The sequence below is a fragment of the Telmatherina bonti genome (assembly GCF_933228915.1).
Source record: "Telmatherina bonti genome assembly, chromosome: 20".
NCBI classification, from domain to species: domain Eukaryota; kingdom Metazoa; phylum Chordata; class Actinopteri; order Atheriniformes; family Telmatherinidae; genus Telmatherina; species Telmatherina bonti.
In genome coordinates, this window is record NC_136618.1 from 8,968,331 (window position 1) to 8,988,568 (window position 20,238).

Genomic DNA, 20,238 nt, shown 5'->3' on the forward strand with positions numbered 1-20,238 from the left:
GTTGTACTTCATCAGGTCCAACTCATCCAGAACCTCCTCTGACATCTGCAGCATGTAGGCCAGAGCTGAGCAGTGGTAACCTGAGAGTTCCTTCTCTGACTTCAGGAGCTCTTGGATCTCCTGATAAAATGAGAGGTTGTTCATCTCCATCAGACAGTGGAAGATGTTGATGCTTCTGTCAGGACTGATGTCATCAGTGTTCATCTTCTTCAGGTTTTCAGTGACTCTCTTTATAGTTTCTGGACTGTTCTCTGTCTGACCCAACAGACCTGCTAAGAGTCTCTGGTTGGACTGCAGAGAGAGGCCATGAAGGAAGCGAGTAAACAGATCCAGGTGGCCATTTTTACTTTGAAAGGATGCTGTCAAGACCTTCCCTAAGAACTCGTCTAAAGATGACTTTTTGTATCCTAAACCGAGGAAGTTCTTCAGCGCCTCTTTGATCCTGCTGAAGTGGTTTCCTCTCAGGAAGTCCTCCAGCACCTCTGTCTTCTTGTTGATGTAACAGTGCATCATGTAGACTGCAGCCAGAAACTCCTGAACACTCAGATGAACGAAGCAGTAAACTGCTTTCTGGAAGATCACACACACTCTTCTGAAGATCTCAGTACAAACTCCTGAGAACACCGAGGCCTCTGTGACATCAAGACCACACTGCTCCAGGTCTTCTTGGTAGAACATGATGTTTCCTTTCTCCAGATGTTCAAACGCCAGCCTCCCCAGCTTCAGAAGAACTTCCCTGTCAGCCTCCGTCAGCTCCTGTGGACTCGTCTCATGTCCCTCATGGTACTTGTTCTTCTTCCTCTTTGTCTGGACCATCAGGAAGTGTGAGTACATGTCCGTCATGGTCTTGGGCAGCTCTCCTCTCTGCTCTGTGGTCAACATGTCCTCCAGAACTGTAGCAGTGATCCAGCAGAAGACTGGGATTCCACACATGATGTGGAGGCTCCTGGATGTCTTCATGTGGGAGATGATTCTGCTGGACATCTCTTCATTACTGAATCTCCTCCTGAAGTACTCCTCCTTCTGGACATCAGTGAAGCCTCGTACCTCTGTTACCCTGTCAACACATGTAGGAGGGATCTGATTGGCTGCTGCAGGTCTGGAAGTGATCCAGATGAGAGCCGAGGGCAGCAGATTCCCCTTGATGAGGTTTGTCAGCAGCACGTTGACTGAAGACTTCTGTGTGACATCAGAAACAAGCTCAGTGTTGTTGAAGTCCAGTGAAAGTCTGCTTTCATCCAGACCATCAAAGATGAAGAGAAGTTTCCAGACAGCCAGCTGCTCTGCTGGGATCTTCTGGAATGTTGGATGGAAAACATGGAGCAGCTGGAGAAGACTGTACTGATCCTCTCTGATCAAGTTCAGCTCCCTGAATGAAAGCAGAACCACCACACTGACATCTTGGTTCTCCAAGCCCTCTGCCCAGTCCAGAGTGAACTTCTGCACTGAGAAGGTTTTTCCAACACCAGCGACGCCGCTGGTCAGAACCACTCTGATTGGTCCATGTTGGTCAGGTAAGGCTTTAAAGATGTCCTGGCATCTGATTGGAGTGTCATGGAGGGTGTTGATCTTGGAAGCTGTCTCCAGCTGCCTCGCCTCATGTTGGGTATTAACCTCTTCACTCTGTCCCTCTGTGATGAAGAGCTCAGTGTAGATCCTGTTGAGGAGGGTTCTACTTCCTGTTTCATCAGTTCCTTCAGTCACATGTTCACATCTCCTCCTCAGACTGATCTTATATTCATCTAAAACCTCCTGCAGACCAACATCTGCTGGAAACAAGAACAAAGAGACAAAAAGGAAAGAAATAAGACTTATAAGAATTTTTTTATCTTTATTTTCTCTGCAGGATGTTTTTGTTTACTTTATCAGAGTAAATTCCTCTGGAAACAGGAAAACAAGTACAAACAGATAAACTGAAGTCAAACAGAGATGAAGTTAAATGTTCCAGAAATCCTGAGAACTGAACAGACTTGTAAAATCAGGATTTATTGGTTGAGATTCCAGCATTTCAATCAGCATCAATATCATCACATGTTGCTGATCTGAGGTCAGTTTTTGGTTCGTTTGTTTAATTTTTGAACATTTTTTTTTTACCAAAATCATTCTGACTGTAATCCTGTTTGCCTTCCAGTGATGAGCTGGATCAGCTGATGCAGAAACCTGCAGCAGGCCCATCAGAACCACAATGACTTTATTTCTTCTTTCTCAACCACATATCCTGAATCCAGCTGTTACTATCATCTGTAGAAACATGTTGGTACCAACTTTATATGAAATAAACACAGCTGCACAGCTCAGCTTCAGCTTGTTTTAAACTAGACAAACAGAAATAATCCTGCAGTAAAATACTGAGACAGAAAACATCTGATTCACCTGAGAAGATGCAAACTGAGACAGTTGGTGGTAAAACACGGACCTCTACTGGACAAACAGGCTACATGCTGCTCTCTCTCTCACACACACTCTCACACACACACACACACACTCTCTCACACACACACACACACACACACACCGATACAGCACACCAACATTCCCAGCAAGAAGGTCGCTGGTTCGAGCCTCGGCTGGGGGGAGGTTTGAACAGTGGCCTCTCTGTGTGGAGTCTTTCTGTGGTCCAAGCTTTCATCTTTAGTTGTCTTGATGACTGGAACAGGGTCTTTACAGGTCCACCTAAAACCTCTATTAGACACCTGTAGACACCTCCAGTCCTCACTAAGATCAAGAAACTGGACCACATCAGTCCAGTTCCGAGGTCTTTACACTCGCTGCCTGTCCATCAGAGGACAGACTTTAAAGTTCTGTTTCTGGTCTATAAAGCTCTGAATGGTTCAGAACCAAAGTACACCAGAGACCTGTTGACCCAGTATGAACCTACCAGACCCCTCAGGTCATCTGGATCTGGTCTTTCAGTCAGTAATTTATATTTTTCTATAAATTAGTCCAGTCACTTATTGAAAAGTTTTTCTAGAATTTTGTAGAATTCAGACAGTAATGACACGGGTCTGTAATGTGTGAACAGGTGTTTGTTTCCAGATGTGTACAGAGGTAGGACCTCGACTGTTTTCATTTTGTCTGGAACTGGGTTGAAAAGACAAGTTCCAGATGTATGTTAGTGGTTTTAAAATCTCCTCAATCGCTCTTCTCACAGCAGTCATATGGATGTTATCACTGTCAGTCGATGACTTGTCTTTACATTCAGCTGCAGTATTTATAATTTCTCTCTCGTCCACTTCTGTGAGGAACATTGAATTCAGATCCACTCTGTTAGACTTTCAGATTGTTCACGTTCCCCGACTGAGTGTGAACAGCGTTGTAGATGATGTCCTCTGAACTCTGTGGGTTTAAGATTTCTATACTTTCAGCTGAAAGATGTTTCTGGAGCAGTTAAGGCTCACTACAAGGCGCTGTACTGATAACATTGCTGGTCTGAATGTTTATGACAACGTGGATCTATAAGTGATGTTTGGTGTGAAGTGAAATGAAATGTGTAGGAGGAGTATTATGCAGTCTGGCTGCAATTCACCACCTGCATCGTCTATTTTCCCGTCTCCAAACTGTCCGTACGCATGGCTCAGAGTTTACCTGCAGGTCTCACATTTTCCCGTCTTGTTTTTATAAATCACAACTTCTGCGTGAGGAGTGGCGTATGCTGCTTTCAGGCTCCGCTTTGTGCGTACACAACGGTTATTATGAGACTCCTGCTTGTTTTTTCTCCAAAGTGTTGGATCAGGACTTCAGCTGTTGTGGTTCCAGGATGAAGAAACCCAGCAGGTCAAACTGACTGTCTGACACTTAGTAAACAGCCTGCATGGTGGTCTTCTCACAGTGTTACACTTATAGGACAAGGACGTGTTTGGAGGATGAAGGCTGATTCTAGCTGCTCTGATTGACCCTGAAAGCTGATTGGTTCATGAAAACAGAGACAGCTGGAGCATCAGAAACCATCAAATACGAAAGATAAATGTATGAATTTGGATTTTTCTTCAAGAGAGAACACAGGACACGTCTTCCAGAAAAAGTCAGACAGATTGACTGAAATGATCTTTATAAAGATGTGAAACATTCATCAACATGTCTGAGTTAAAACAAGATGTGAACAGAATATCTGACCTGCTACAGTTCTGATCTGACCAGCTGCCCGCAGTCCAGTTCTGGTTCTGGGTCTTATCCCACACTGTGGACAGGAGAAACCTCCTGAGGAAGCAGACTGGTCCCAGTATGAGCTGATGCAGCGTCTGCAGAACCAGTGTCCACAGCTGGTAGAGACTGGATCCTTCAGGACGTCCCGACACAAAGGACAGCAGGACAGCTGCTCCTCCTCACAGACACCTCTCCTCTTCCTCCTGTAGAGACATTTCTTCATCACTAAAATGATTTTCTGACTGTTGATGAAAATATCAGGATGTGTGGACACTGTCCAGAAGCTGGGACGTCTCAGAGGACAGTAAAAGAGTTTCCAGGTTTCTGTTTGGATCCAACATCCAGTCTGTGATCAAACTGATGGATCCTTTGATTTCAGCTGCTTCACAAACAAACAAGTTTTTGTTTCTTCTGACTGATTAAACACCAAGAACCTGTTTCAGAAAAGACGTTTCACAAACTCAGAACTTTCTGACTGAGTTGTTGGTTTCAGGCAGGAGGTAACAACTAGTTACACTCAGGAGTCGATGAAAAGTCTCCATCAGTCCAACACAGATAAGTAGCTGGACAGAACGTTTCTTTTGTTCCTCATGGTAACTTATCAAAAGGCTGCCGTAGCAAAAAGTACACTGCTCAAAAAAATAAAGGGAATTCTAAAGTAACACGTTGTAGATCTGAATGAATGAAATATTTTTATTAAATATTTTGTTCTTTCCATAGTTGAATGTGCTGACAACGAAATCACACAAAAATTATAAATGAAAATCAAATGTATCAACCCATGGAGGTCTGGATTTGGAGTTATACTAAATGAAAGTGGAAAAACACACTACAGGCTGATTCAACTTTGATGTAATGTCCTTTAAACAAGTCAAAATGAGGCTCAGTAGTGTGTGTGGCCTCCGCGTGCCTGTATGACCTCCCTACAACGCCTGGGCATGCTCCTGATGAGGCGGCGGATCTTCTCCTGAGGGATCTCCTCACAGACCTGGACTAAAGTATCCGCCAACTCCTGGACAGTCTGTGGTGCAACTTGGCGTTGGTGGATGGAGCGAGAAATGATGTCCCAGATGTGCTCAGCTGGATTCAGGTCTGGGGAACGGGCCGGCCAGTCCATAACATCAATGCCTTCGTGTTGCAGGAACTGCTGACACACTCCAGCCACATGAGGTCTAGCATTGTCTTGCATTAGGAGGAACCCAGGGCCAACCGCACCAGCATATGGTCCCACAAGGGGTGTGAGGATCTCATCTCGGTACCTAACGGCAGTCAGGCTACCTCTGGCGAGCACATGGAGGTCTGTGCGGCCCGCCAAAGAAATGCCACCCCCACCTTTACTGACCCACTGCCAAACTGGTCTTACTGGAGGATGTTGCAGGCACCAGAACGTTCTCCACGGCGTCTCCAGACTCTGTCACGTCTGTCACATGTGCTCAGTGTGAACCTGCTTTCATCTCTGAAGAGCACAGGGCACCAGTTTCTGGAGCCAATCTTGGTGTTCTCTGGCAAACGCCAAACGTCCTGCACGGTGTTGGACTGTAAGCACAACCCCCACCTGTGGACGTCGGGTCCTCATACCACCCTCATAGAGTCTGTTTCTGACTGTTTGAGCAGACACATGCACATTTGTGGCCTGCTGGAGCTCATTTTGCAGGACTCTGGAAGTGCTCCTCCTGTAACTTCTTGCACAAAGAAGGAGGTAGCGGTCCTGCTGCTGGGTTGTTGCCCTCCCATGGCCTCCTCCACGTCTCCTGTTCAGTTTCACAGAAGTGTGGTTGACTTGGAGTTACATTGTGTTGTTGAAGTGTTCCCTTTATTTTTTTGAGCAGTGTACTTTATTCTAGTTTACTACAAGTATATTTCCAGTATACTGCTTCAGTTTTAGCATAAAATAAGATGACTTTTTATCCACTATATTTTATATATTTACAGCGAAGGTTGAGTTGTGGACTCTTAGCAAAAGTTAGTATATTTGAAGTTTATTTTATTGAGTATGCTTAAAGTTTAAGTATACAACAGACCACGTACTTGTAGAAAGTATACTAACTTAATACTTCTTTGGACTAGAATGTACTAAAAGTATCAGGTATACTTAACTAAACTAAAACAAGAAGTATAAACTGGTATGATGGCAGTACGGAGCAGATATGAGTGCAAGTTACTTGTTGTATACTTGAAAGTGTACTTTTGTGAACTGAAAATGACCCTATAAGGTTTTGTAAAACCCAAATAGAAATACGACTATTAGATCATCAGTTCGAGGTTGCTTGTGGCACAAATTGATGTTCAAATGTCTTGCAATACAACATTTGCGCTTTGTTGCAGTTTGCATGAAAACAGATTTATATAAACATAAAAAGAAATTTAAAAATAGTAAAAAGCCCGTTAATGGAAGTAAAAACTAACATTATTATGTTTTGTCTTTTTTTTTTTTTTTAACCCTGATTAATCAGAAGTGATTAAAGCATATGGAGTTCCTGACAACTGTTCCATCTGCTGTCAGATGGAACATGTGGTGTGTGTCAGAAAAAAACCTGATAATAAGCAGGTTTTACAAATTTCCCTCCATGCCAGCGGTAACACTGACATACTGTCGTTTGATCGGAACATTTCTAGCAGCTCAACATCTCTGCTCCATCATGTCAGTCTGTGGTCCATCTTAGATCTAACCTGCAGCTCCATAATATACTGTGTAAGGTCCAGCTCAACTTCTGATGGGTTATTAATGTGTTTTCTTTCAGCTAAACTGCGTTCCTCTCCCACCATTTGTAGGTGAACTCAACGTGATGGTTGTCCACGTTGCTGCATGTTAACTTAGTCGACGGTATTTTCTCCGCCGCCGTCACCGGCACTGTGCTGGAATAAGCCTGCAGATGTCATGAAGCTGTGGAGCTGCAACACAGTAAACTGGAGGGCCAGTCAGCGTTACCATGGCAACCTACAGGCATCAAGTCTGCCATACAGATCATGTTTTATGCTGAGTTCCACACTGCTGATCCTGGATCTGATAGAACAGATCAGAACATTCATTAGTCTGGTTCTGGTGGATCAGCTACTGGACTGAGGTGTTTTACTGCAGGTCATCCTCCTCTCTCTCTGCTCACCATCCTGTCCTCTCTCCACCATGAAGAAAGACCTCCACATCCCAAAATAACCAGAATGTTACTTTAAAATCTTGTTTCCACATATTGTCTCATTTCATGTGAAGAACTTTGGTCAACCTGGATGTGGTTAAATGTGTTTTATAAATAAAGTTGATCTTGACTGTGAACCTAGTTAAACATGTACAAGTGATTTAAATGTATCTGTTAAATACAGCCACAGAACTTCATTATTCCCATGAAATGCAATTCATTTGATCTGCCTGAAGCAGTTGAAGCAAAAATAAAGATCTAAAATTTGCAATCAAGTGGTGGGGTCTATGTGACTGCTTTTCATTGGCCCCAAAATTCCTGGTGGCGCCCCTGACTGTGGTAGAACTGGGAGAACTCAGCAGACCTCTATGTGCCAAAACAACCATAAACAGAGAAAATCATTCAGTCTGCTTCGCTCAGATCAAAACTAGATTCAGTCAGAAAAACATTGTTTGGGTTTAATTTGCTCCAAAGTTTCTTCTGACTGTTTCCATCTTTCCTTCATCATGAGACAAACTCCCAGCTGAATCATCTTCATCACTTTCAGCTGCCATGTTGGACATTAACAGCAGATATATCTGAACTTACTGACATGATCAGCATTTATCTGCAGTTTCTCTCCTCTTTCTTGCAGCTTCCTCGTTGCTGTTTGCTGTCATGATTTTTATTCCTCCAAAGATCTCCGTCCAAACAACCTGCTGCTCTTACTGAATGAAGGATCAGCTGATTGGTGGATTTATATCAGTTTCTTAGATTACAAAGATGTCTTACAGACATCAAGACCTGGACGACTGAATTTTCTCCTTTAAAACTCAGACAAGACAGAGGTCGTTATCTTTGGGCCTGAAAAACTTAATTACAAAAAAACCCAAAATGATCCAGTTATGTAATTAATCTGGATGGCATTAATCTGGCCTCCAGTACCACTTGAACGTCCATTTTCCCCACAAGTTTCTAATCTGCAGCAGTGGGCAGCAGCACCCCCTTCCTCCCTGGCAAACATCCTCCTCCTGTGGACGAACATGCACTCTCTCCCTACATTTTACTGTCTGACCCCTTTATTTTTACTTCCTGGATAAGTCCGGTCGCTGATGAGACAAGCTGACAGCATCTGTCCCCTGCTGACATTTTTCTGCCGTTCTGGTGGTGGTGATGTCCATCCCGTCTCCACCAGATAAAATATTTTTACATTTTACAACTTCATCGATTAGAATTTCTACCTCATTTTCCAGAAAATTCCTCTTTTTTTGCTTTTTTCCCTGCTGAACCGTCATGGAAATGAGATGGATTAATATCTATCAGAGGTGTTTACCTGACCTTTTATAGCCAACATGTAGGCGTGACAAGATGTTCCCACACGTGAGCAACATTTAGTGTAGATCCTGATTTATGAAGCGAAACAGGCGTGGAACGTGCGTGCGCACTGCTTTGTAAATCAGGAAGTTTTTTTGTGCCGCATTTCCTGTTTTCTGTACATATGCCACCTGTCGTCATCGTTGCTACGCACAGTTTGATAAATGAGGCCCCATGTTTCTATTATAGGCTATGTATGAATTGTCTTAAAATGATGTGCATGTAAAGTTCCATGTAACAACATTGTTGTGAAGTGGCGCTAAACAAATAAAGCTGAATTGAATTTCACCGGTTTCCACATTGATGTTAATTTAATAACCAGCAGTTCTAGAGACTGCAGGGAGATCATCACACACCCTGAAACATCTGTTTCACTTCTCTTACTGTGAGTCTGAAGGTCCAGGTCCATCACTGAGGTCTGGAGGTCTGTCTTTGGACCAGTCACTCTTCAGAGACACACAGTCGGGTTCTGGAGTCTCTGTTCTTCTCCATCTGTGGTTCTGACCTCTGCAAACACAAACATGTTGTCATCATTAATTCAACAACCAACAAGGTTCTAGACAAGCTTTTAGACCACACGTATCAAACTCCAGTCCTGGAAGGCCGATATCCTGCAGGTTTTTGTTGTCTCCATGTTCCAACACTCCTGACTGAGGTGAATGAATAGGCTGACAAGAAGCTGCTGAATTCTTTTGATGAAAATCATGTGTGTTGGTGAAAACCTGTCAGATACCGGCCCTTGAGGACTGGAGTTTGACACCCCTGATTTAGACAGTACCTAATCATCCCAAAACTAAATGGAGTCTACCAAGGAAAGAAAAGGACTCCAGCTTGTGGAAAAAGGTCAGACTGTTGCCCAATACTGTGTTTAACTTTCTTGAAGTAAAAACATTTGGTCCTTCAGCCAGGAGTAAGGTCAAGGAGGTTTATTGTCTTTCTAATGTAATAAGATGTGTCTGTGAGCAATGAGGGAAGCAAAAGCAATGACAATTCTTTCCCTATTGGTGAAACAATCAAGGTCTTTAGGGGTACCAAATATGGAAAAAGCAGGGCTGGGAGTCAACATCTAGTGTGTTCCCATGACAACAAGAGATGGTGATCATATAGAACCATGGCTGCTTTGAAAACATTATTAACCCTTTAACATCTGATCTGTTTCCTGAGCTGCAAAATGCCACTTGTCATTCCACTTCTGCTCATAAAGAGTTATTTTTAGTAATTAAAGACTCATTTTCATTCATTGGCTTTCAGTTTAATTTGACATCTACTTATATTTACAGTTTTTTATTATTTATCATATTATTTATCACAATGTTTTTTTCCACACATAGTCCCATTTCATGTGAAGAACTTTGGTCAATTTGGATGTGTTTAAATGTGCTTTTCACTGGTTTCACTGGTTTCCACATTGATGTTAATTCAAGAACCAGCAGTTCTAGAGACTACAGGGAGATCATCACACTCCCTGAAACATCTGTTTCACTTCTCTTACTGTGAGTCTGAAGGTCCAGGTCCATCACTGAGGTCTGGAGGTCTGTCTTTGGACCAGTCACTCTTCAGAGACACACAGTCGGGTTCTGGAGTCTCTGTTCTCCATCTGTGGTTCTGACCTCTGCAAACACAAACATGTTGTCATTAATTTCACATCAATCAGTGAGAAATTGTCTGATGAAAACCAGTGAAGAAGCTCTGAACACACAAACTGCTGCAGAGAATCAGAAGCTTTCATGTTTGGATCAGTCCTCTTAGATCACATTCCAGCTTTTCTAGCTGACTCACATCAGAGGACACGTTTCCTCTGCAGGAACTTTCCACACAGACCAGGAACTCTGGAGGTGGTTCCGGACGATACGGACTATAAACGATGTCCTGATATGTTTTTTTACTTCATCCTGATACACAACATGTGTCTTTATGTTTTGAAGTCTCTAAAACAGTGTTTAAATGTTACATTCTACATGATCATGCATAAAAAGACACCAGTAAGATTTAAATAAACTCAGCTAAATTCAATTTTAGTTTTTAATTATTAATATTAATTCCAACAAACTATTTATCTTATGGACACGTTATTATATTAGGGGGACACCCCAACCCCCCAACAGCAACCCCAGCCTGCCCTAGAATATCAGATTTGTTGATTTTATTTTCTATAATTACTCAGTATCTTCTATTATTTTTTATTAAATTATTTTATATTCAAATACTTTCCTTATTTTATTATTTAGGTCATTTCTCTGTTGCATCCTATCACAGTAGGAGTATTCTGAGGTCTTGTTTCCTCTAAAACATGTTTAATATTTTACTTTTATTATAAAGACAAAACAACTTGATTTTTCTTCATTTTATTCTAATGTTAATATCTACAAACATCACGTCATGCTGTGTGCACACACAAGAACGCTGCACTCCCACCATCAGACCGAGCATTTACATTTAAAACATAAAGCACAGAAATGAATATTAATGTCATAAACACTACTTCTGCTTTAATAATAATAACAATCAGCCAGCTGTGATTATTATCAGTGAAAAATGAGGCTACTCTACACTTCTATAGTTTCTACAGAATCAGGAGGAAACTGGTGGATTCCAGATGCTACAGATGAAAAGTTAAACTACATTTTAATCATCGATAAAAACTGGTTTCTTCCTCCTCTTTCTGAGAGCCTCCTGAGTGCTTGGACAGTTGTTGACGTATTAATCGCTCCTTGAGATCTGCCATAACTCTCCCCTCCCTCTCTGGCAGCACACATAGGAGGTCGAGGTCTGGTCCAGTTCTGATTAGGTTCCAGTTTGATTCCGGTCAGGTTCTTCTGATCAGGTCAATTAAATAATGACAAGGAATGAGGGGCAGTGGTAGTGTAAATATTTTTCCTTACCTGTTCACTTTTAATTTTCGCAAAGGAAAATGGTACACGTCTTAAGCCTGTTCCATCCTCCGCGAGAAGCAAGAACTGAGTTCTTGTTCTCGAGGCCGCAAGAACAAGAAAAAACGTCTTGTTCGGCAGGTCCATACATACTACACGAGAAGCACGTCTGCAGCGGGGTGGAATCACTGCGGGGGGGCGATGTCTGCTTTATGTGCAATGAACCCGGTTGTTACCTCCACCAAGGAGGTTGTTTTCCCCGGCGTCTTTTTGCTTAAGATAACTTAAAAGGTGATGGAGGGATTTTATAAATATTTCAAGAGTTGTTGCAAATGTAAAAATGAAGAACTTATTAAATTCTGGTGGTGATCAGGATCACCGTTTGGATCCGGGAATGTTTTAAAAGGATTCTTAAACATTGTGCTTGGTGGAGGTTTCCGCTCTCCGAGTTTCTAGTTTTATATTTAACGAGCAGCTTCATCTGCGGCAGGGCGGGTTGTGCACGCAGCTGGGTCCGAGTGTTTTATTGCCACATGTAAAAATGTTTGTACTTTCTCACCACCTCGATAAGCTGTTTTATCAAAACAATCCGTTTTGCCGTCAACAGCAAACACACGGAAGCAGCAACTCCGCTTCATGCTTTCTCTGTGTTAATGACGCCCACCTCCAATGTCCGACCAATCACACGATACTTCTCGCAGCCCTTCAAGAAAAAAGTTCTGCCAGTCCGGAGTGTCAAGAACTGTCCTCAAACACGTCCGCGAGAACAAAATGACGTCATTTTCTTCTCAGAGCCTTGAGAACAAGGAAAAAGTTCCCGCTTCTCGTGGAGGATGTAACAGGCTTTACAGCGGCGCCCCTTCCAGCATGACGCCCTAATCAGTCACCTGCATGCTGGGAAATTTATCATCTTTTCAGCTGGACACGATCATGTAGTGTGTTCCCATGGCAACAACAGATGGTGATCATATGGATCCATGGCTGCTTTGAAAACATTAACGCTTTAAAATTTGATCTATTAACAGAGCTAGAAAATGACACTTGTCATCCCACTTCTGCTTCCTAAAGACTTATTCTTAGTCATAAAAGACACATTTTCATTCAATTTTTTTTTTTTTTATTATTTATCATGTTATTTTACAATGTTGTTTCCACACATAGTCCCATTTCATGTGAAGAACTTTGGTCAATTTGGATGTGTTTAAATGTGCTTTTCATTGGTTTCACTGGTTTCCACATTGATGTTAATTCAAGAACCAGCAGTTCTAGAGACTACAGGGAGATCATCACACACCCTGAAACGTCTGTTTCACTTCTCTTACTGTGAGTCTGAAGGTCTAGGTCCATCACTGAGGTCTGGAGGTCTGTCTTTGGACCAGTCACTCTTCAGAGACACACAGTCGGGTTCTGGAGTCTCTGTTCTCCATCTGTGGTTCTGACCTCTGCAAACACAAACATGTTGTCATCATTAATTCAACAACCAACAAGGTTCTAGACAAGCTTTTAGACCACACGTATCAAACTCCAGTCCTGGAAGGCCGATATCCTGCAGGTTTTTGTTGTCTCCATGTTCCAACACTCCTGACTGAGGTGAATGAATAGGCTGAAAAGAAGCTGCTGAATTCTTTTGATGAAAATCATGTGTGTTGGTGAAAACCTGTCAGATACCGGCCCTTGAGGACTGGAGTTTGACACCCCTGATTTAGACAGTACCTAATCATCCCAAAACTAAATGGAGTCGACCAAGGAAAGAAAAGGACTCCAGCTTGTGGAAAAAGGTCAGACTGTTGCCCAATACTGTGTTTAACTTTCTTGAAGTAAAAACATTTGGTCCTTCAGCCAGGAGTAAGGTCAAGGAGGTTTATTGTCTTTCTAATGTAATAAGATGTGTCTGTGAGCAATGAGGGAAGCAAAAGCAATGACAATTCTTTCCCTATTGGTGAAACAATCAAGGTCTTTAGGGGTACCAAATATGGAAAAAGCAGGGCTGGGAATCAAATGCTGCTTGAGAGCATGTGGCAGTATCTAAAAGAATGACCAAAGAGAGAGCAACTTTGTACAGTAGAAAAGCATACGGGTATGGTTTGCAGAGGTAACTGGGCTCCTATCACACGTGTCACCGATGCTGAATATCTGTATCAGCCTGAGTTTGAAGAGAAGTACTCTGTAAACAACTTAAACTGTATTAAAGTCAGGCTGGCACAGGATGTGGTATTCATCATTCCATTATTCTGTTTCAATTGTGGTGCCCAGCTCAGTTTCCCAAATGTTTTGCGTAGCTAGGTGGTGTGCAGAAGATGAAAGTAATTTCATCACTGTTAAAATTCATTTGCAATTTGAAGGGAGGAACAGGATGGTTTCAAAAACAGTTAGGTGGCAAATAGGAAAATTGGGGAGGTATTCCACTCCTGCTCTCAGCGAAGGCGGACGCTTTTTCTTTGCACTCCTGTTTCCTCCCTCTCCTCCCACTCTGCCCTGCAACTTTGTCCTGTCTGACTCTGAGCCTCTTTTTACATCTCTTTACTTCCACTCAAACTACATCATGGATTTGATCAGCTGGTCTCTCAACACAATTGATCAAATTTTCTCAACCTGACGATCGGGCAGAGGGGAGCCTGCATGTCCTGAGGGGACGCTTCCGGCTGGATACGTTCAGGACTCATGGGCCAGATGGAGACCGATGTGTCTGTCGGTTCTGTCCTCTGAGGACATGGAGGATGTTTACATCTTTGGATTACTGGTGAGCGGGATTCTGCTGATTGATACTGGTGGAGTCTTGATCTACCTCAAGACCCGTGAGATTCTGGCAACAACTGGCAGGCTGCCAGAATTCTGTAACGGTATGTGCCGGGCTAGCAGTGCACAGACTCTTGCATTGACCGGACTCGACCGTAAGCAGGATGCCAGTCTGGCTCAAACTGGGCATCTGGCCGCGGTCCCGGAGCTGGTCCGCAAAATCGATAACAACATGGAGAAAATGTCTGCTAGATTCGGTAGAAATTGACCCCCCCATTCGGCTGTCTGGAGCTGCCTGCCTGAGATCAGCTATGGACCTCAAGGTCGTGGGCAAATTGTTTCCCTCGCCTGGGGATTCGGCTTCCCAGAGGCCTTGGGCTGGCACAACGCCCCCTGAGAAGAAGACGTGTTCACAGATGCTCTGTCCCCCCCTCCTCATCCACCCCGAGCCCCCTCCCACATGATTCAACTCCTTCCTGGACTTTGTGTGTCTTGTTTAGTCTGTGCTTTAGTGTATGAGTTTTTTTTTCTCTGTATTTTTGGACTGCGTCTTCCTACATGACCTTTTTTTGCCCTTGACCCCGTATGATCCTATTGTATCTCTGTTCTTATCTATTGTAAGGCAGTGCTGTAATAGCTGCAAGGCCTAAGCTTAAGCTCGGTTCTGTATTGCTCTTTTGTCATGAATGTTACATGTCTGTATGCCTGACCTTGGACGAGCTGGCTTGAACTCTGAATTTCCCCTCGGGGATGAATAAAGTATCTTTGATTTGATTTGATTGATTTGTATGCCAAGTACGGGCTTGGAAATATCTAAATTAGTGATTGTGGGAGATCAAATATGATTTGAGATGATCAAAAGAATCAAAGGGGCTGTCCAGTGGTGTAATGCTCCCTCAGTGGGTATACAGCAGGTATACTCTCAGTTTAATTCTCTTTTTTTAAAACATGAAAAAAGTAGCTAAAAAAAACACTGTTTCAGAAAAAGTGAAATGTACAACTTCTCTGTATAGTTATCAGAAACGTCCATTAATATTGTCATGTGGGTGTGTCGCACGAGAAGTAGATCACTGATGCTGCTCACCTGTGGGGGGGTGTGGCGAGATGGATTTGCGGCTGCAGCAGAGGAGAGAAATGAGAGACTGAGAAGAGCGACGGGGGACTGGACGACGGTGTGGCTGTCTGTCGGCGTTTGACAAGCATTGTCTGAGCTCAGCGGCTGCGTACGTGGCGACACTCTTGTGGGTGGGTGCTGTTCGCAGCTTATAGTGCTGCCGGCAGCGAAGACAGCTGACTAGGGGAGCTGCGTTCCTGCGATTAGGAGGGGAGGCTGGATGCCTCCTTTAAGTAGTTAGGGTCCGGGGATTAGTAGGTGCCTGGCCGGTGCATCTCCGAGCTCCTTCGTCTGTTTCGACAACTGAATCCACGCAAAGACATCAAGCACAGAGAGCGGATCAGCCCTGCCAGTACGCCCTTTGTGGCAGGAGCCGCAACACCGTTGGGTCCGGCAGACTTTAATCCTTCTGCCACAAGGGAGGGTCTTGTCGTCAGACTGGGGCAGGATAAGTCACCATTTTCTATTCTTATAACTTTTTTTGTATTTGTTTATAACTTTTATTAACAGTTTTTATATGTTTTATAAGTCTGGGAGCTGTCATTTAAGGCGGTCAGTCAGACGAGCAACACTTTGCCTTTCTGACGTCATATGTGGGCGTGACCTACTTGGAGTTGCAGTGGTCCTTAAAGGGGTGGTGTTTGGTGAATCCCCCTAGTGTGCTGTGTGGTGTTGCTGTGCAGCTGTTCTTGTGTGCCTTTTTTGGTGTTAATAGCTCCTTTTTCTTTGCAGTGTTTGCACGCAGAACATGGTGTAGTGCTCTGCCTACTGACTCCTTTATTTCATCTCCAGGTCCCAGACATTTTTACCGGATCAACATTTTTCTAATAAAGGTTGTTGTGTATACATATAAACTGTTGTGGTGGGTGCTCTCTTGCCTCTGACACCGGACCAGACCGGATTAACAAAGGTGGTGGCAGCGTGATAAACAGAAATCTTTTTACAATATATTTGCTCATTGTCATTTGGTGTCAGGGAGGAAGACTTATGAAATGACTAAACCAGTACCGGCACACAGACTAGTGAGAGACAACTATGTATCTTTAGTAAACTATTCCTTTTTTCCACCCCCAGATTTATGTGGACCTCAGCTACAAAAAGACAAACTCGCCCATTTTGACCTCTTCATCCAAAACTGTACCAGTGTTGTATCAAGGCTAATTTTCCAGTTGAGATTCATTCCAACCTCCAGCTCTGCTGCAGCCCCATCCTGTCCACACACCGGAGAGATGTTCACTCTCAACAAAAGGACTTAAGGGTGTCAGGCTCATAGACATATGTATCTTTCTTTTATCTATGTTCAGGCTAACGTTAATGCAGCTGATGGCTAACTGTACCAATGCAGCATGGGTAATCTTAGCTGAGCTGTTGGTTGACATAGGTACAAGTGAAGGGATATTTTTAACTGTAAAAGCCACATCACAGGTGGTTTAGAAAAGGGTTTACTCAATGTTGACTGAAAAAGAAGAGGGTATACTCAGTACCCTAAACAACACTACTGGTCCTTTCCTTAAAAGATTGTTTAAAACAAACTAAACCCTTCTCCTTCCACACCAAAGGCTGAGTCATGGATTTGATCAGCTGGTCTCTCAACACAATTGATCAAATTTTCTCAACCTGACGATCGGGCAGAGGGGAGCCTGCATGTCCTGAGGGGACGCTTCCGGCTGGATACGTTCAGGACTCATGGGCCAGATGGAGACCGATGTGTCTGTCGGTTCTGTCCTCTGAGGACGTGGAGGATGTTTACATCTTTGGATTACTGGTGAGCGGGATTCTGCTGATTGATACTGGTGGAGTCTTGATCTACCTCAAGACCCGTGAGATTCTGGCAACAACTGGCAGGCTGCCAGAATTCTGTAACGGTATGTGCCGGGCTAGCAGTGCACAGACTCTTGCATTGACCGGACTCGACCGTAAGCAGGATGCCAGTCTGGCTCAAACTGGGCATCTGGCCGCGGTCCCGGAGCTGGTCCGCAAAATCGATAACAACATGGAGAAAATGTCTGCTAGATTCGGTAGAAATTGACCCCCCCATTCGGCTGTCTGGAGCTGCCTGCCTGAGATCAGCTATGGACCTCAAGGTCGTGGGCAAATTGTTTCCCTCGCCTGGGGATTCGGCTTCCCAGAGGCCTTGGGCTGGCACAACGCCCCCTGAGAAGAAGACGTGTTCACAGATGCTCTGTCCCCCCCTCCTCATCCACCCCGAGCCCCCTCCCACATGATTCAACTCCTTCCTGGACTTTGTGTGTCTTGTTTAGTCTGTGCTTTAGTGTATGAGTTTTTTTTTCTCTGTATTTTTGGACTGCGTCTTCCTACATGACCTTTTTTTGCCCTTGACCCCGTATGATCCTATTGTATCTCTGTTCTTATCTATTGTAAGGCAGTGCTGTAATAGCTGCAAGGCCTAAGCTTAAGCTCGGTTCTGTATTGCTCTTTTGTCATGAATGTTACATGTCTGTATGCCTGACCTTGGACGAGCTGGCTTGAACTCTGAATTTCCCCTCGGGGATGAATAAAGTATCTTTGATTTGATTTGATTAACTAACTGTACCAATGCAGCATGGGTAATCTTAGCTGAGCTGTTGGTTGACATAGGTACAAGTGAAGGGATATTTTTAACTGTAAAAGCCACATCACAGGTGGTTTAGAAAAGGGTTTACTCAATGTTGACTGAAAAAGAAGAGGGTATACTCAGTACCCTAAACAACACTACTGGTCCTTTCCTTAAAAGATTGTTTAAAACAAACTAAACCCTTCTCCTTCCACACCAAAGGCTGAGTCAGCTAGAGAAGTAAAAAATAAGTGGTTATAGCAAATAGGCATCAGAGATGAGGAAGAGAAATCTTTGAATTCCTGCCCGAACTTCTTTACAAATATTTGTAATGGATATAACAACTAGGTTGTTGGTGATATGAAGTTACATGAGTGAACCTCCATCTTGCACCAGTCGGTATCAGGCCAGTTACACCAGTTACCACTTTCTTTATTATTATTATTAGTCCATACATATGCCATAAAGTTGGAGTGAGCAAATCCACCAGTATCTCTTGGGGGCCCCCTTGGGGGCCTTCCTGCCCAAATACAGGATGAGATATGTTGGTCCAGATCTTTAAAAAAGATACACTGGCAGACATTGGAGAAGAAATAGAATCTTTTTACTTTGTTAACTCTCCCTACGAGTGACAAGGGAAAGACATTCTACCGTTCAAAGCTTGATTTTATCTGGCTGAATATCTGGCTGAATAACTTTAAAATGTTATTCTTTAAGATGGAGCTAAAGTTGTTTGAGATGTTAATACCTGAATAATGAAACCGGAAGGGCTCAGCTGAAAGAGTAGCAGCTGGGCTTAGATTGCATCGCGAAGTGGAAAACATTCACACTTATTAATGTTCAACTTATAACCTAAGAAGGAGCTGAAGGTTTGTAGATGTTCTAAAACCCTGCTTAGACAATTGTTAGGTTGTGAAACATAAAACACAAAGTCATCAGCATAGAGAGAGACACCTTGTGTTCGAATCCGTTTCTTGTAATTCTTGAGAAAAAGGATAACCTTTTAAGGGCAAGGGACAACGGTTCAATGGCGAGGGCAAATAGCCAGGGAGACGGAAACCCTGGCGGCAGCCCCACGAAAGTGAAAGTGGTTTGAACTGGGTGGAGTTGGTAATAATATAGGCAATAGGGCTGTTGTGTAACAGTCTGATACACTAATTTTTTTTTTTTTACCAAAACCAGATCTGTGTAGAACTTAGAACAAATACTCACCTCACCCAATCAAAAGCCTTCTCTACATCCATTAAGTTGACCAATTCTGCTTCTGTTGTACTGTGTTTAGAAAGAAGGAGATTGAGTAACCTGCGGATATTTTAAAAAAGCTCCTACTTCATAAAAAAACAAAAAAACAAAAAAAACAAAAAACAGTTTGATTGTAGGAGAAAATTTTAGAGTCAGGGGTTTAAATGATTAGCCAAAATCTGGGAACTAGTTTAGCAATAAGCAAGCTACATTCCAGCTGCTACATTCCTCAAAAATTTTGTTGGTCTTGGGGATAAAAGAACTTGATGGGGTGAATTGGTTTTAAAAATTTCTTTAAAAATGATGCTGGAAAGTCATCTGGTCTGGACGTCTTACCATTTTGCATTGTTACTGCCCGGCTGAAAGGCCGGTGGTGAGGGCCGTTGCAGCATCAACTCAAGAGTGGTTAGAAGTTTATGTAGAGAAAAGGGAGTGTCCAGACAGTTTGTCAGTGTTGTCAATTATGGGGATTTCTAACTTATTCAAGAAGTTATGCAAATAGGAAGGGTCAGAGTTAGCTTTTGATTTATAGAGAGTTGAAACATAGTAAAAATGCATTAACTTCATCCTCATCTGAGACCAAAGTGGAAGAGTTCTTGCAGATCTGAGTTATAAATGGGGAAGAGGTTCTATGTTTCACATGCATAGCCACTAATTTACTGGTCCTTTTTCCATATTCACAATATGTACTCGTCGTACGCCACTGGAGGGACTCCACATTACCAGTTGAAAGTCAATCAAATTAATTTGCTCTTCCACAACTACATTGTCACTCAAAGAGATGATGAAAGAAGAGTTGCCATCTACTTGCAGAGTGCAAGTGCTGACACTAAAGCTGATTCGCTGCTGTGGTGGAAGCACCATTGGAAATGTTTCCAAACCTGAAAAATTTGGTAAAAAAATATCTGCGTGCACCTACCGCTAGTTCCCATCAATCAGTACCAGTGAGAATATGGTCACACGTCACAGGGCATCACTCAAGTCAGACGCTGTTGACAAGACTAGTGTTTTCAGCACAATACCTCAAGACACATACTTGTGCTGGGTTGTTATTGCAAACAAGCAATGGAAAAAACCATGGCACCCACTTCT

General features: G+C 43.1%; 1 protein-coding gene across 1 annotated transcript in view; it reads right to left on the reverse strand.

The window, feature by feature from the left end:
• Positions 1-20,238, reverse strand: part of LOC306770757 (NACHT, LRR and PYD domains-containing protein 12-like) — a 203,309-nt gene that overhangs the window by 172,292 nt on the left and 10,779 nt on the right. Inside the window, exons 4-6 of the mRNA XM_079259681.1 lie at positions 12,823-12,942; positions 10,123-10,242; positions 9,015-9,137 (exon numbers count right to left, since the gene is read on the reverse strand). Coding sequence (XP_079115807.1) covers positions 9,015-9,137; positions 10,123-10,242; positions 12,823-12,942 — 363 coding nt within the window. The remainder of the gene's footprint in view (positions 1-9,014; positions 9,138-10,122; positions 10,243-12,822; positions 12,943-20,238) is intronic.